This window comes from Macrobrachium nipponense, chromosome 25, assembly GCF_015104395.2.
Source record: "Macrobrachium nipponense isolate FS-2020 chromosome 25, ASM1510439v2, whole genome shotgun sequence".
Classification (NCBI taxonomy): domain Eukaryota; kingdom Metazoa; phylum Arthropoda; class Malacostraca; order Decapoda; family Palaemonidae; genus Macrobrachium; species Macrobrachium nipponense.
Genome location: NC_087214.1, coordinates 60,531,970 through 60,549,719, shown reverse-complemented (window position 1 = coordinate 60,549,719; position 17,750 = coordinate 60,531,970). Strand labels below are relative to the sequence as shown.

The window sequence follows — 17,750 nt, the reverse complement described above, 5'->3', positions numbered from 1 at the left end:
ATATATATATATATATAGTAATATATATATATACAAATATATATATAATATATATATATATATATATATATATATATATATATTATTACAGCACCTGTCAAAATGAAAACTGTCATTACCCCCATCAAATGCGAAATTACCCCTATTTGGGAACCGCTGCTCTAACTGAATATTGGTGCCATTAACTAGATATCAGCACTGCTGTAACTAGAGATTGGCGCTGCTAACCATAGATCGGCACAGAAAATCCAGTTAACAGCATCACTAGACAAGCGCCATAAAACCGGATAGCCGTTAACCAAGAGCTGCCTGTATATCTTGATGAGCTTTATTTAGAGGTCTGTGTATTCGATTTTTCCTTTCTGTGCATCTAGCCAAGGGGTGATTTTGTCGAAATCCTCCTCCATCAGTGTCATCATGGTGATGTCTGCTTTGCTTTCTTTGTCCGTGACTGGCTACATGGAAATGCAAGTCGGCCCAAAGGAACCATGATGCGGTATTTTGCCACGAGAATGGCAGCAGCTTTATTGCCTCGGTTTTTGAAGGCGAGAGGGGGATGCAGAGGATCTTTGCATCCTCAGATCGACTTTCTACTTCAGTGTCTTGACATTTCGACTCACACACCAAAATGCAAATTAAGCGCCGTATTTAGTCCCTTAATGGTGTTTGGGGTTCGTCAGAAGTCAATTCTATGCTCCATGTGGTTCTGTTAATGACTCTGAATACAGTCGACGTGAATCGTAAATGGGCGGGCGAAACCATTTGAACACGCCAGAATTCACCTGAGGAGGTACGCCGTGATTAGTCCGTTAGTGGTGTGGGTGTTATTCCGAGGAAGGAGCTTTCAGAAGCCTAGGCTTTGTCATCATATGGTTCCACTGAAGGCTTCTGAAGGAAAGCGAGGCCGTAGTGAGTCTGTTAATGGCGAAGCCAAACCCGCTGTTTACCATTACCCCTTGGGTCACCAGTTGTGAGGTTGGAAAGAGACAGAACTGAGTACTAACTGATTTATTACGTGGGCATGAGGAACATATAGCAGTGTGTAGACGGAAACGGAGTGTCTGACCCTGCCTCTTGCTACGCACACACATTCTTGGCAGTTAATCAAATAACAATAGTAAAAGACATAATGGACATACAATGATGAATAATTATATCGTCGAAGAGGCCAGGAAATTTTACATACAAATATATACATGTGGTTCTTGCTGCTTTGCTATATGAGATACATGATCGTTATTAATGGGTAAAGAAGATCTTTAATATATTGTTTTTTACTCTCCCAGTATTCATCCTTATCCTTTGCCCTCTTTGCCTGCTTACTGGGCGAAGAAATGGGGATGTGTTGATGCTTGGTTATCTCCTCTTGTTTTGGAGAGTAGTGCTCTTTGGGCGAGAAGAGTAGCCTTCTTTTTAATCATATTTCCTTTTTTCCGCAGGCTAATAGTAAGTGATAGTAGATACAGCAGTAGATGGTTGGATATCTCTTTGTGCTGGCTATCCTAACCCTTGAAATTGTACCTGTGACTCTATTGCTTGTTGTTATATTGGCCATCGAGTGTGTGTATGGTTCCCCTGCTGAAAATCATATTGATTTGCTTCTGTTACCTTGGAGTTTTGTCACTGGACAGCGTCTACGCAACTGCCCTCTGGTTGTTAACTCTACCTCTGATGATGATTATGCTTCATCCTATCGAAGAAGTCTTGCACAAGTTGGAGAAGAATAAGTTGAGGAAGAAGAGAGGTCTTGAAGGGTGTTGTCTTCATCTTTGTCGTCTGCCATCTCCTCACCTCCCCCTTCGAAGGCTTCCTGGCCTAAGAAGAGGAAAGTAGCTTCTCCACCCCCTAAGAATTCTTGCCACGAGACTTCAAAGGGTCTGCATCTTCCTTCCGTGGAGGAAGCACTTGGCTTTCTTGTTGGCTCACCTGCACCTTCGGGAGTGGGAACCGTGACGCTGTCCTCAGGGTCTAGTGTCTTGGAGGCCTCAGGAGTTCAAACCAAGGTTCGTTCTCCTGTCTCTGGTACCAAGGGTGCTGCTCATGGAACTGGGGCTGTGTTGGAGACTCGTTCACGAGTTTCTCCAAGTGTACAATTCCCCGAGTGGGGTTCGTACATCCACAGTCAGTTACAGGGAGTCTTCTCTCTGTCGTGACAGTGGCACGGGCAAGAGAAGGGACAATCCATGGGTCGGACCCACCTACAAAAGCCAGGACTGGCTCTTCGTCAGGTGCCAGGTTGATGTTGGTGTCCCTCGGGACAAGGCATCTGGAGAAGCTAGGAGGAGGTCCCCTGTACATCCCTCTTCACACGAGGTCTCGGCATCAAAGAGGGCTGGGATACATCGTGAGGACAATGCATATTCTCGCCAGTCTGGTGGCTGCACCACTGCTAGCAGTGGCACTGCTATAGCTCGGCGAGGCTGAGTGACCACGCTTTCCTAGACCCACGCTGCTGTCACCAGTTGACAGGCGCAGCTCATTCCTTTTGACAGGGCCACTGAGGAGGAATGAGAGTATCTGATCCTCCTTTCCTATTCCCTCTTAGGTCCTCCCCGCAGGATTCAGCGTCGGAGACCTACATTCCTGGAGGGGTCTTAGGGTCCCACCGGACGTACGCCCATGTCATTGAGGAAGGATTTTCTGTCAATGACGGAGAGACTTCTCACCGTCTCGACCCTGGTGTTCCAATTCTGAGGTTTCGAACACCTGGAGACTGTGTTCTCCCTGGCTCTTTCTGTCCTTTGGGTAGATTACAATTCACAGTCCCCCATAGGGTCTTGTGTATTGGGAGCCTTGAGTGTATAATCTGTTGTATCATACTCTTGATCCAGTCTTAATTGCTAGTATATAAGGACTGGTTTTATGCCTTTTCTTCCTCAACTTATACAGAAGTCGAAGAGGGACCCCTTCCTGATGATCGTCTGACGAAATTCAGGAGTCTCACTGAGTGCTTGAATTCCTTGGAATTTCTGGCACTCTCAGAGTGTCCTGGTTTTCCACGATTTTCTAACACTTGGGCGAGATGGACATACCCGATAATTGTTATTACAAGAATCAGGAGTCTTGCTGAGCTCTTGGATTCCTTGTAATTTCTACCTCTCCCTGAGTGTTTTGATTTTCTGTGATTTCCCAACACTGGGACGAGACAGACATTCCTGATAATTGTTATTAAAAGGATTGGGAGTCTCGCTGAGCGCTTGACTTCCTGGAATTTTCAAGTGCTTGCCGAGTGCTTGGTTTTATCTGCTTCCGAGCACTCGGGCGAGACATGTCCAAGTATACTTGTGTATATCTCAGTGCTCAAACAGTGTGCTACCTATTATCAATTCATTAGCTAAACAAACACTGGCAAATTGAAAACCATTATCATTCATCTCCACTACACCATGGACACCCATGCACTCGCTATAACCATAATTTTCGTTACCTAGTTTTGCATTCATGTCCCCCATACAAAGAAGAATATCACATTTTGGCACCTTGCTAACCACCTCCTGTAATTTACCGTAAAAGCTGTTCTTTCGATTGGTATCTTCTTCATCAGGAGCGGCATAGCATACTATAATTGTCATACTTCCATGATTAGATTTCAGCCTTGCATACATAATTATTTCATTCACTGGTTCTCATTCCTCCTATGCTTGGCTAGCCAGTTTGCTCAAAAGCAATGCTACTCCGTGATAATGAGTGCCATCCTCTTTCCCAGAATGTAGCAACAACTTTCCTCCATCTAATGCTCTCTTTTCGAATCCAGTCAGTCTCGTTTCGGTGAGTGCACACATATCCAGGCCATATTTTACAAAAATTGCAAAAAGCTACTCTAATTTGCCATCCTGGTTCAATGTTCGGACATTCCAATTTCCAATGTTAAGCTTACTCTTAGGATTTATAAACTTATTCTTATTTACTAGCCGTGAGATTCTTCGCATCCTTCTCCCACTTAAGGGCTGCATGGGCTAAGGACCATTTCTACCATCTGTGAATTCATTGAAATTTCATAAGCAGATTTCTTGAGCTTTTTACATTGGATTCATTGCTAGCAATTCGCAACAACCTTCTTGTTGATCTGCTCCCAAGAAGGTGGAGTTTCACCAGTGAGGGGAATACAAGTATGTTATCCCCACACCTACCCACGCTTGTTTAGCCCATCAGCCAAGATGGTTTCCGGGGTGTGGCCGATGTTGCTCAAGCAGCTTCTTGGAGCCACAAGTGAGAGTTGAATGTTTAGTGATGATCAGAAGTGCAAAGCCATCCAAAAGGATGTGGTTGCTTCATACTTAAGATAGTACACCTCCTAATACACCCTATACACCTCAAATTATCATATCAGAAAAAAATCAATGTAAAGTAATTATTACAAAGGGCTAAATAAACTGGAAAATAGTAAACAAATAATATAGTAAATCTTTAATAAACATATTTATGCAATAACATATCTGACTCTCTACTTCCAATGACTAAGTTTTGGTGAGAAAAGTATTTCATATAATGGGAAACTTTCTTTTATCAAATTAAGTACAACATAAAAGTACACAAATGTTAAGTAAATATTGTAATTCGAACTAAATGCATGAGTTAAACATTAAAGTATACAGGAAAGTAACTAAATCATGTCCAGGCTAAACTCATGCTTAGAAAGAGGGCTGTTTATCTTCCATGCTACTTGTTTTATACAAGGGACTCTAGGCTTGCCAGCTGCTGGGGAGAATGAACCATCAACAGAATTTTAAATTGAATGTTTCATGTACCGCCCATCGTCTAAGAAAGGTAAAACTTGACTTGGACTACTTTTAATATTGTAAAATTAATCATGTTATACCAAAATTCGTGAAATTTAAACCCTATAAGTCTTCACTTTATAGTACAACTTTCTATGCTGATGTTACCGGGAGATTATTAGACATGGAGAATAATGGCAAAATCAAAAGGATCAAGATTTTAGGAGAATGTCACCAACAGGTATCTACTAATGCACTTAAGTTATCTTTTTTAGACAATCATTTTTAGGTATTTGTTCAATAAGGCTATTAACTAATGTTTCCATCACCCGGGGCACTCATAAAAGGAAATTACAAATCTTGGCGTTACTGTTCTTAAATTTCAATGCAACATTACCTCTTTATTTGATCTTCCAGACTGCCAACTCTCACCAAGGGAAGATTTTTTGTTATTCTTTGGACTCGAGTTTTACCTTCCTTGCTACAAACCGTCTTTTAATCAATTATTTGGGGCTATCGAACTGCTATTTTTTTTTTTCCAGATCAGTCAAATTTGGGTTCATGGTAAAAACCAAACGTTTTCGTTTTAGTCTTTTAACCAATGAAACTTCCGATAATCTTTCTAATTGTTGGACACCATTTTTTTAAGAAACGGGATTTGGAAATGTAAAGAACCTTGGTAACAACAATAATATCATTGTTACTAGACTGGATAAAGGAAAAGGTGTAGTACTTTTAAACATGATTACATACAAAAACTGGGAGAATCCTAAAGGACATATCCAAGTTTCGGTGTGGGTAACCCGGGTTTTACTGCCATCTTTAGAGTGAAGGACAGAATAAACAGGTTTTTCAAATCTCTTTTGAGAACAAAAAGTACTTTCCATTGATGTTTACCAATCATTAATGAGTACAGGTGGATCTTATGGGATTTTATATGGACTACCGAAGTTACATCATGATGACCTATTTTATCTTCTTGCGAAACGCCCTACAATAAATCAGCTAAGCTGTCAGTACCTCTATTAAGTGAATTTTCTGTTAACAGTTACACGTTGGAGAAACTCAGAAGATTTTCAAGAAAGGATTTTAGCTCAGGACTCAGATTTATACGTTAGTCTAGATATCAAATCACTATTTACAAACGTACTACATGTGGAGGAGACTATTCAAGTTATTTTAAATAAGATTTTTATTAAAGATGGTTTTGTATTTAAGCAGTGCAGGACACAGCCTTTGTTTTTAATAATTCTTATTTTCAGATTGACGGGATGGCGATGGGAAGCCCATTGGGACCCGTTTTTGCTATTATTTTTATGTGTCATCTAGAGGAGCAGTTGCTGGACAACTGCCCTCTCGCTTACCACCCATTGTTTTACAGTCGGTATGAGGATGACGCCTTTCTCTCGTTCAGAAACAGGGAAAAGGCCAATGCGGGCTTGGAAATTGCTAACTCGACTCACCACGATATAAGAATTACAATAGAGTACGAGCTTGATAAGCAACACCCCTTTTCAGACAATGCGGTATCACGTGATGATATAAGCGTTCATACCTCTATTTTCAGGATAAAGACCTTTACCGAATTAGTTAGGAATTTTTACAGTTTCTGTTGCTTCCATTTTTAAGATGAACTCCGTAATAAAACTCCTTCATATGGCTTACTCCTTAACCTGGAACTGGTCTGACAAAGAAATGTCATTTTTATAACATTATTTCTCTGAGAATTATTTAGGACTTCCAGTCTGTTTTATAAACAGCGAAATAAGTTTCTCAATAATAAAATCATGCAGAAAATTAGGTTTCCAACAGTCCCAAAAATGCCTTTTTATTCGAGTCTTCCTTTTATTTATGATGAATCCTTTATTACCAAATCCATTCATTAATACGACAGTATTGTCCTGCCATAAGAAGTCACTACATTCCCACTAATTCTCTTGCCATAGGTTCCCTTTTTTAATGTAAGGATAGATTGAACCCTCTGATGACATCGATTGTGGTGTATTTATTTTCTTGGCCCCGATTTAGTGGAAATATGTCGGTACCACTGGTAAGTTACCACAAGTCTGCATCGATTGTCACAGGTGTTAGCTATCATAATGGGGTCCATTTGTCGAATCCATATTTTTCCGATATTCGGCATCAATATTGAATGCAATCAATTTAAAATTTTGTCGATCTTAGCATGTTTACCCTGGACTTAAACGTTGCTCGTTGTCACTCGTATTCTTTCTTTCTTGGATGGTAACCTTACTCCTGGCATTTTCAACTGAATATTTTGAATTTGCTTTTAGTATACTGTTTTTTAGTCCGAGTCTTTTATAACGTTTTAATGCATTTGCATATATTTTTTACAGTTTTGATAAGGAGGTTAGGCCTTGAAACATAAGCAATAAAACCATAGCAATGCCTGAGATATCTTAATCAAGATCCCTATGGCTATATTTTGGCTGTTGATTGCCACCATCTATCCATCCTTATATATATATATATATATATATATATATATATATAATATATATATATATATATATATATATATAGATGTATATATTATATATTATATGTATATATATATATATATATATATGTATATAATATATATATATATATATATATAGTATATATATATATATATATATATATATATATATATAGTATATATATATATATATGATATATATATGATATATCTATATATATATTATATTAGGATATATCTAGATATATATTATTATATATATATATATATATAATACATTAGAATATAATATTATATATATATATATATATATATAGAGAGAGAGAGAGAGAGAGAGAGAGAGAGAGAGAGAGAGAGAGAGAGAGAGAGAGAGAGAGGAGAGAGAAGAATTCCTGGGAAAGCAGAGTCGAATAAGAGTAGGTAGATTAGTGCTTGAGCAAACATTATTTTATAGCGGTTAATTTCCGCGCTCTAACATACCCCATCATCAGGCTATCCAAAAAATGAATACAATTTCTTGGAAAACATATAAGATACAAAAGAGAAAACAAATGAAATCCAACTAAACACCGAGGATTAAAATCTATAAAAACAATAGTCAAGAGAGGAATAAATGAAATGAAAAGGTTCCTACCAGAATTGAGACTCTATGCACCACCAGAGAAAAAACCATTTCTCTAATAATGAACGATCACTTAAGTTGCTCTGTGTTCTGTGTTTATATTTTTGTAAGTCTTTTAATTGTCTCATATTCCTTTCTTGACTGTTGCTTCAATAGATTTGAACATCATTGTTCAATTTTAATTCTCAGTGTTTACTTCGGAAGTATTTTTTAATTTTATTTTAGTGTGTGTATCTTTGTTTCTGTGTATGTGTGTTTTCTAGGAAACTGTATTCCTTTTTTAGATAGCCTGATGATGAGGTGTGTTACACTACGAAACCTGTAGCAATAAAAGAACGTTTGCATAAGCACTTGTCTATCTGTTCCTTACAGCAGATTTTATATCATATATATATATATAATATATATATATATATATATAGATATATATATATATGATATGTATATACATTTATATATACACGTATATGTATGTATTTGTATGCATATATGTGTGTATATGTATACACACGTAATATATATATATATATATATATATATTATATATATATATATATATATATATATATATATATGTAGACACATCCATGTATGCTTATGTGTGACATAGAGTGTGTGTGTATTCGAGTACTTGTTTCCATTTGCACACAAAAAAAAAATTCTAGGAAACCGTAATAAGAAGCAATTACAAGAGATGAACTTGCCTAACAAAATAATTCCCGTTCTTCTTTTGAATTGGAATTCTAACCAGTTCTTTCCCGCTCTCCCCTTTAGAATAACTTCCTGCTTATTTATTTTGTTAAGTTAAAAGTCTGATGGGAAAACTAGTGCTAGATAGCGTTATAAATTCAGAAAAAATTAAATAAAATGAGAGAGATATATATATTATATATTATACTATATATATATATATATATATAGATATATATATATATATATATATATATACCTATATATATGTGTGTGTGTTTATATATACACATGCAAGCAAATACCACAGGAAAAGGAAAGCGCTTTCGACTTTTCTAAGACATTGTCAGGGAACGAATGAAATACAATTGGAGATTAAGTTATCAGGTAAACAACAAGATAAAAAATACCAGATGGTTAATTGTCAAAAGGGTAAAAGTTAGAGAGAATCCAGGATTATTGGATATCACACGGTCACAAACCTAAACATAGATTTAACCCTAACAGAAATTACAAAGTATCCATACAGTCCAAAACATGTAAAAACTGAATATATTAATTTTGTTGCTTATATTTATCTACAACTTTTTTCATTATGAAGGCATCAAGTTTAAATATTCTGTGAGAACTGGGCAAATATCGAATGCATTATTCGTACATATGAGAGATTTAGATCACCCTATTAACTCGAGTCAAGCAAGAGCCTTAATCCCATGTAATGACAGTTAAAAGGAATATCATTGAATCTTGTTTCATCAAGTCAAATAATGGAAATTTCTAAATTTAAGTCTTGGTTTTTTTAAACTTTATGCTTTCATTATGAAAAAAGTTGTAGATAAATATAAGCAATAAAATTAATATTTTCAGTTTTTACATGTTTTGAACTGTAAGGATACTTTGTAGTTTCTGTTAGGGTTAAATCTATGTTTAGGTTTGTGACCTTGTGATATCCGATAATCCTGGATTATATCTTTAACTTTTACCCTTTTGACAATTAACCATCTGGTATTTTTTTATCTTGTTGTTTACCTGATAACTTAATCTCCAATTGTATTTCATTCGTTCCCTGACAACGTCTTAGTAAAGTCGAAAGCGCTTGGATTTCTGACTATCCTTTTCCTGTGGTATTCGCTTATTGAATGAAGTCACGCGCATCTACTGTGATTTTTTAAGCATATACACATATATATTTGTAGGCATCCATGGAAAGGAACTCTATACAATTTATGGTTTATTGCTAATACCGACGTTTCACAACCACATTGTTGCATCTTCAAGACTGAAATTCAGCGAGTTGACTCTCAATAATTATTCATAAAACATTTATTATAACAAATTAAAAATGCTACAATATTATCTCTTAAAAAATATCAGAAACACCATGACACTAAAAGAAGGACCTTCCCAGACGGGAGCTAAAATGAAACTTGAAAAAAGATTAAAAAATAATAAATAAAAACTAGGTAACGATAAGACAAATAGGGCTATCAAGCAATAAGCAGTTGCGAAATGTTTAGGTGTTTAATGATGGAACAGTTATAATTTGATCATTATGGACTCTAAGGTTGTTAAGTCAGTGTCTTTCTGCGTTTGTCCGATTATTTCAAAATCTTTGTTGTCTATAGATGTTTTGCATTATTTGGAATAGTTCCCCAGGTTGGATTATTTAAGAAGAAAACGGGAAATAAATATCATTCTGGAATCGTAAAAGTGCAGAAGAATGAACGACTCGATAAGCCCTGGCTCACATGTTTATGCTATGATTTATCTCCATTCCACTGATAATCAAGAAGAGAAAATCCATATAGGAAGAAGATAAAGAAAACGGAAAGAAAAATGTCACGTTTAATGAACTGCAAACAAAATAAACTGAATGTAAAAATGGACTTGCTTTCTACATAACCATCTGTTAAGAAACATTGTAACATATTGAATGAAATGGCCCGAAGTGTGTATTTGCTTATGTATGACTTGGCAGGAGGAGGAAATTGTTAGAGAAGTTCTGCGGCTCATAAAAGGTAATAGACCACTTTCAATATGTCGGGCAAGGCATGGGATCATTTTGAATGTTGGGCATGATCTATGTTTTACGTCTGTGGTTCTTGACCATTTTGCTCTTTCCCTCTTGATTTGAGACTGCCTTGACGAAGTTATGCATTTTCAGCTGACTGCTGAAAATGCATAGCGGGCAAGAGGGCTTTCGAACTGGGAGAAATATCTCCCAATTCGAATCCAAAAGTCTCAATTTTCCTCTTACTTAAATTTGTTTCCTCTCTTCTACTATCTTTAACTCAGTTGCTCAACCTAGCTGTCCCCCCCTTCTTCACTAAAACCTTCTTATGGGTTGGGCAGGGGCTGGGCTCTTGCGCATTGGCTCTTTCTTGATCCAAATGGCAGAGACTGTAGAGGTTTGGTCCGCCTCTCGAGTATGTTTGGACCCTGAGGATGTTGATATGATTTCATAGCAATATCCATCGGGGCGGAACTACCTATGGGGGACTTGCCTGCGGAATCCGGGGAGGTATAGTCTCTACGGTAAGACTCTCGGCATTCTTTCCGGTGTGCCCTCTATTGTAACATGAATGGGGATGATTGCATACTAGTTATGCCCTCAGTCCTATCAAGCGGGTTTTGCTTACACTTGAGCCACTCATGTTATGGTAGAGCTATCCCTTCGGGGTAGGGTAGGGAGTGGACATATGGGAGTCAGTCTCTGCTGAGTGTCTTTGGTGAGAGAGGGGATGATGCGGGGGGGCCTGGTTTTCTGCCTGATTTGCAGTAGGTTTTTCAAATTTCTGCTTAAGGATTAATGAATAACGACCCTATGATAAACTCCCCCGGACAATGCGACCTCCTGACACTACCCTCCTCTTCGACCTCTGGCACGGACAAGGACAATCCTATAGAAAATTCAATTGTACAGAAGACGACCCATGGCAAGACCTTGGATGTGGCTATGGAAAGTTCTAGTAATGGTGAGAGAATCCTCTATGTTGATTCTCTCTCCTCAGATTTAAATTTTGTTGCATTTATGGAAATGTTTGGAAGATATGGTGAAATTAAAGTTATTAAGTATTGTGAAACTGAAGATTTTGCATATTGGAGGGTTTGGATTGAGTTTACTACTCATAAGAATGCCATGAATGCTTTCAAGTGTTCACATAAGGAAAAATTAAAGTGTGTATTAATACATAAAATGCCCCAGAATATTGAAGTAGATTCCTTTTATCCAGCTAGAGTCAGTCAGGAAACTTCAGATGGGAAACGTAAGGTGAGGACACCTCTACCTGCCAGGTGGCTGATTGTTTCAACAAAATCAGACTTTTGTAATCTTTTCCACTTCAGGAAACATTTAAGAACATTGGTAGGAGCAATGACCAACTCAGATATTACTAGATTTGGAAAGAACAGTTTTTTGGTCCATGCAAAGTCTTATAGACAAGGCCACATGATCTCTAAACTGAAAAATACTAATATGATAAAAGAGGTCAAACCACACTATAGTTTTAGTTATGCTAAGGGAGTGGTTTTTAGTCAAGACCTATATGAACTGTCTGACGAGGAATTGCTGGAAATGTGTGATGAAAAAGTGTGGAAGATTTTCAAGGTTCCAAGGTCAAGAATGATTATTTTCACTTTCACTAATGATGAAGTTCCTGATTATGTATATGTTGACAAGGAGAGATTTCATGTTAGACCTTTTAAGCATAGACCACTCCAATGCTTCATATGTTTTGGATATGGCCACTCGTCAAAGGTGTGTACTCGAAACCAGTTATGTGCTGCCTGCTCTTTACAAAAGCATGAAGGCGAATGTTCTAATCCAATATTATGTATAAATTGTAAGGGAAATCATAATGCAAGGCATAAGGAATGTGAGTCATTTAAAAAAGAAGTGGCAGCCATAGAGAAAGCTCATGCTGAACATCTAAGTATTGGCCTGGCAAAAAGACTTTTGTTCCCAAGACCTCAATATAGTGATGCAGTGAAAATTGGAAAATCGAATAAAAATGATCAAACTAGGATGCCAACTTCAAAGCCAAAGCTTCAGCTATCCCCTTCTGAGCTCGAAGTACGTTCAGCATCTCCGCCTTCACCCAAGAAGGCCCCTTTGTCCCCTCCCGATGGCCTCTGGGCTTCTGGGAGGTCTCTCGGGCTTCTGATGTAGAAGCCTCACAGGCAGCTTCACTGCCTGATCTGGGTATGTCCCAGAATGACACCTTGATCAGTGCACCTCATAAGGCTCAGGTGCACGCTGCAGAGACGGTGCCTCTTAGAAATAAGAGACCCCGCACTCCATCATCTCCACCTATATCCCCACACCATAGTAGGGTTCCCAAGAGAGGAAATAGCAGGTCTCTTGAGGATCTGCCAAGTTCTTCTATGAAACAAAGACCAAGACCAAGTCTTTCCAGACCAGCCCAATCCAAGTCCAAAAAGTAAAAAAAAAAAAAAAAATCTAATAGTAAATAATGGCTCTATGTCAGTGGAACATACGAGGTTTCCATTCAAACAGAGAACAGGTCCGGGTCCTTTTCAAGGAGCATAATTTAGCTGCCCTTTGTTTGCAAGAGACTAAACTTGGTAATGTTTCTCCTAACTGTGGACAGAACTTTATTTTTCACAGATCTCCACCACCTGTAGGTGAACGTTCTCATGGTGGTACATGTATTATTGCGGCCAAGTCATTACCACAAAAAGTTATCAAATTAGACTCCATACTGCAAGCTTGTGCAACACAGATTTTCATCAATAAATGGGTCACTCTGTGCTCTCTTTATCTAGAACCTGGCCTAGAAACTCGATTGGTGGACAGAGCTGGCAATCCAAGACAATTAGAGGTTGAAGATTTGCAATCACTTTTAGACCAACTACCTCAGCCTTTCATTCTGATGGGGGATTTTAATGCAAAACATACTTTGTGGGGGGAAGGTAGGTGTGATCACCGTGGACTTATAATTGAAAGATTAATAGATTGCAATGATGTAGTTTTAATGAACAACGGTTCTCCTACAAGGTTTGATGTAGCCCATAACTCTAGTTCAGCAATTGATCTTACAATATGTTCGTCGTCATTACGATTAGATTATAAGTGGTCAGTGGATGAAAATCTCTATGGAAGCGACCACTATCCCATCCATCTTAAGTATGTACAAAATATACCCTCCCCATCTTTACCCAAGTGGAAGATAAAGGAGGCAGATTGGCAGCTGTATGAAAAATCTACCCAAGTCAATCGTAAGGCCAATGAATTTCCTTGCCCCTCAGCTGCCTACGAATATCTTGCTAGTATAATGATTGGAGGGGCAATGATGTCAATTCCTAAAACAGGGAAACCCCGTCGTCCACTGGTACCTTGGTGGAATAGTAAATGTGCCTTGAGTAGGAAAATTGCAAGAGCCAGTTACAAGCGATATCGAAGGCGTCCTGTCTTAGTTAATAGAATAATATACAAGAGAAACCTCGCCAAACAAAAGCAAGTCTTTAAAGAAGCAAGGAGGGAATCCTTCATCAAGTACATATCAGAATTAAAGTATAACTCGCCACTTTCTCTGGTTTGGGATAGAATCCGTAAATTACTAGGGAAATTTTCCCCTTCCCCTTTACCGATTTTGAAAATCAACTTGGTAGTTATATCGGATGCAAGAGAGGTGGCAGAGGCTTTTGCTCGGCACTTTTCCAGCATTTCAAGCCCCAGTCACTACTCCCCTGAATTTCGCAATATTAGAAACATGACTATAGTTAATCCGCCTGTTTGTTCTAACTCTGAGGCATATAACTTTCCATTTAGTATTGTCGAATTCGAATATGCCTTATCTTTGTCCTCTCCAACATCACCTGGAGAAGATGATATTATTTATGCCATGATTTCTCATTTACCTCTGGAGTCAAAAAAATTCTTTGTCGATGTTTTAAATGAATTCTGGTGCTCAGGGACTTCATACAAGTTGTGGAAAAACTCTGTCATAGTTCCTTTTTTAAAACCCGGAAAGGACCCTAGTCATCCCAAAAGTTATAGGCCTATTGCTCTTACCAGCTGTGTCTTCAAGATTTACGAACGAATGGTGAATTTTCGTCTGATATGGTTATTAGAAACAAAGAGCCTGTTGTCGAAGAGGCAATTTGGCTTCCGCAAGAATCGTAGTACTTTGGATCCCTTATTATGTCTCACACGTGAGATTCAGAATGCTTTTGCTGTCCAAAATCAAACCATTGCAGTGTTCTTTGATCTGGAAAAAGCGTTTGATACTACCTGGAGGGCAGGTATTTTAATGCAGCTGGTTGAATGGCGTATTGGTGGCAATATGTTTAATTTTGCCAAAGACTTCCTGTCTGACCGGTACCTTAAAGTTAGAATTGGGTCTACCATTCTCATCAGAGTATCTTCAGGAAGAAGGCATTCCACAGGGGAGTGTGCTTAGTCCAACCTTTTTTAATATTGCCATTAATGGTTTACTTGAACATCTCCCTGTTGGAGTAACTGGTCAAGCATTCGCAGATGATATTGTTATGTAGTAGAGCTACTGCAGTTGAAGCTTGTACTAAAATTCAGATTGCAATTAATGCTGCTACTACCTGGGCTAATAGTAAAGGTTTCAAATTTTCTGCTGAGAAAACTAAAGCTATACGTTTTTGTAGAACACGTAGAAGGGAAGAGATTCCAACCTTATTTTTAGAAGGTTCTATTTTGTTGTATGAAGATGAAGTCAAATATTTAGGAATTATTTTTGACAAAAAATTGACTTTTGCTGAACATATAAATGAGACTGCAGTTAATGTTAAACAACGGTGCAATATTCTTAAAGTTGTTAGTAACCTGAATTTTGGAGCTGACCGTACTACTTTATTAAGAATTTATCAGGCCCAATGCTTGGGTAAGATTGATTATGGATCTCAGATTTATGGCTCGGCATGTAAGACCTTGTTAGGCAAGCTGGATGTAGTACACAATATGGCATTGCGTATTTGTACAGGTGCTTTTAAAACTTCTCCTGTTGAGAGCCTTTATGTAGATTCTGGTTTTCCTCCTCTCTTCATTCGGAGGGAGGAACAGGGTCTCCGATATTTGTCACGAGCACTAACCTTTCAGTCTAATCCAAATTTTAAGTATATAAAACATCCTGTTGACAGAGCACCAACTAAACCTACATTACCTAAGCCCCTTGAAGTTAGATTAAACATCAGTGCGAGAGAGGTAGGCCTTATTCCTCCACTGGTTATGGAAACAACACATTTTCTAAATTCCCTCCATGGTGTAGGCCTCCTTTAGATATTTGCCAAATTAGAGACAACAAAAAGATCAGCTCAAGTGTTCAGCTTAAAAGTAGCTTCTTGGCCCATGTTTCTGAGCATAGTAACTCGATTGCTGTATATACAGATGGGTCAAAATCAGCAAATGGAGTTGGATGTTCTGTCATCATCGGTGAGAGAACAATTAAAAAAAGCCTCCCTATTAACTTCTCAATTTTTAATGCTGAAATTTATGCTATTTTTAGTGTTTTAAAATTTATTTTTAGTACAGGTAGCACTGGGGACTCATATATTATTTATTGTGATTCCCAGAGTTCTCTATCTGCACTACAGAAGTTGATGCCATCTAATCAACTCATTCAAGAGGTGCAGGATTGGCTGGTCCTCCTGCATTCTCGAAAACACATCAGTGTGAAGTTTTGTTGGGTTCCCTCGCATGTGGGAATTCGTGGTAATGAGCTGGCTGATACAGCCGCTAAGCAGGCAGCTTCCTCCCGGGCTTCCCACTCTGTGAGGGTTCCCTGTGAAGATTTTAAACTTTTTATTAAATCATTTTGTAGGACTAAGTGGCAGAATCACTGGTCCAACTTGAATAGTAATTTAAAGCTGAAATTGATCAGACCTTCTGTTCATCCCTGGTCCCCTTCTGTTGGGATGGATAGAAGATCTAGTATAGTTTTAACACGCCTGCGTATAGGGCATACTTTTTTAACTCACCGGTATCTTTTAACTAGTGGAGCAGAGAGGCAGGTTCCTCAATGCTCCAATTGTAATGTTGGCATTACAGTGAGGCATATATTTGTTGACTGTCCTCTTTATTTTAATCATAGACGTCGGTTTGGTTTCACCAACAAACCTTTGTCAGATATTTTAGGAGAGGGTGCTCCCACAGAGGAGATTTTTAAATTTCTTAAGGAAATCCATTTGTTTTATGATATTTAATTGAGTATTTTAATTTGAATTTGGTTTTAATCATTTGATTTAATTATATAAGTGTATCTTCTATTAGTAAATATATCCCGTTGATATATATGCGCTGAATGGCCTTTGGCTCCGGCGCATGGCAAATGGCCACAAATTTTATAAATTCAATTCCAGTCCCCCTTTTATCTATAGACAGATTTCATTCCCAGATTTAAAAAAAAAAATCCTTTTTGTCCATTTACCTAGCATGAATTACATTAGTGAGACATTTAACACCACTCTTTCAATGCTACCAGATCTTGAAATACATGGCTAGTGAGATATTTGGGACTGCTTCTATAGACAAATTTCACTCCCAGACTTAAAAGGAAAAAAAAAAATAATAATTTTGGTCCATATACTTGGCATTAGTGAGATATTTGGAACTGCTTAGGAACCAAACTTAAATGCATAGTTAATGAGATATTTAAAACTGCTTCTTAGCTACCAGATCTTGAATACGTGGTCGAAGTCCTCTTCAACGCTCAGGCGGTTTCTATCTTGGTTTTGATGGCAACAAGCGTGAAAAATGCAGTTTCACATAGATATGTGGATCCAAACATTGTTAGAATCCGAAGAGCCTGATGTGAGGTCAGAGGGTAAACAGGTTGGTACTTGACCCAGAACGTCTCCAAATCCATATCTTTGAAGTCGTCTTTAGCTGTGGAATTGAGCTTCAACTCAAGAAACTCCCCCTGGACTTCATCAGCTACCTCACATTGAAATGGGTTCCTGGTGAATTTCCAGGCTTCACGCTTCTCCCCTATATCTGGGAAGCATCTGATGAATTCTGCTTTCAAGTCACTTACATGAGTGATTATTTGTTTCTTAAACTCAAATACAAGGTTACCGTGAGCGACAGCAGAATTTAAGTTCCTAAAACTGTCTGCATTTCCCTGCTGAATTGGACATTTCCAGAGGTCGAGTTTGGCCATGAAGGCTCGAATGGTGTCATGATGCATGATGATGTTGATGTTTTCCCCTTGTAGTTTAAGTTTCCCAGCATTCAATGCTTCAAAAATAT

At 38.0% G+C, this 17,750-nt stretch overlaps 1 protein-coding gene across 1 annotated transcript; it reads right to left on the bottom strand.

Annotated features, from left to right (window-relative positions):
• Nucleotides 1-17,211: 17,211 nt before the first annotated feature.
• LOC135199092 (protein FAM200B-like) lies at nucleotides 17,212-17,688 on the bottom strand. Its single transcript, XM_064227009.1, has one exon. It carries the CDS (start codon nucleotides 17,686-17,688, stop codon nucleotides 17,212-17,214), a length of 477 nt encoding a protein of 158 aa, XP_064083079.1.
• Between the last annotated feature and the right edge of the window lie 62 nt (nucleotides 17,689-17,750).

Excerpts from the sequence above, each read along its gene's own strand:
- LOC135199092 (XM_064227009.1), bottom strand. The coding sequence starts at position 17,688 with ATGCATCATGACACCATTCGAGCCTTCATGGCCAAACTCGACCTCTGG.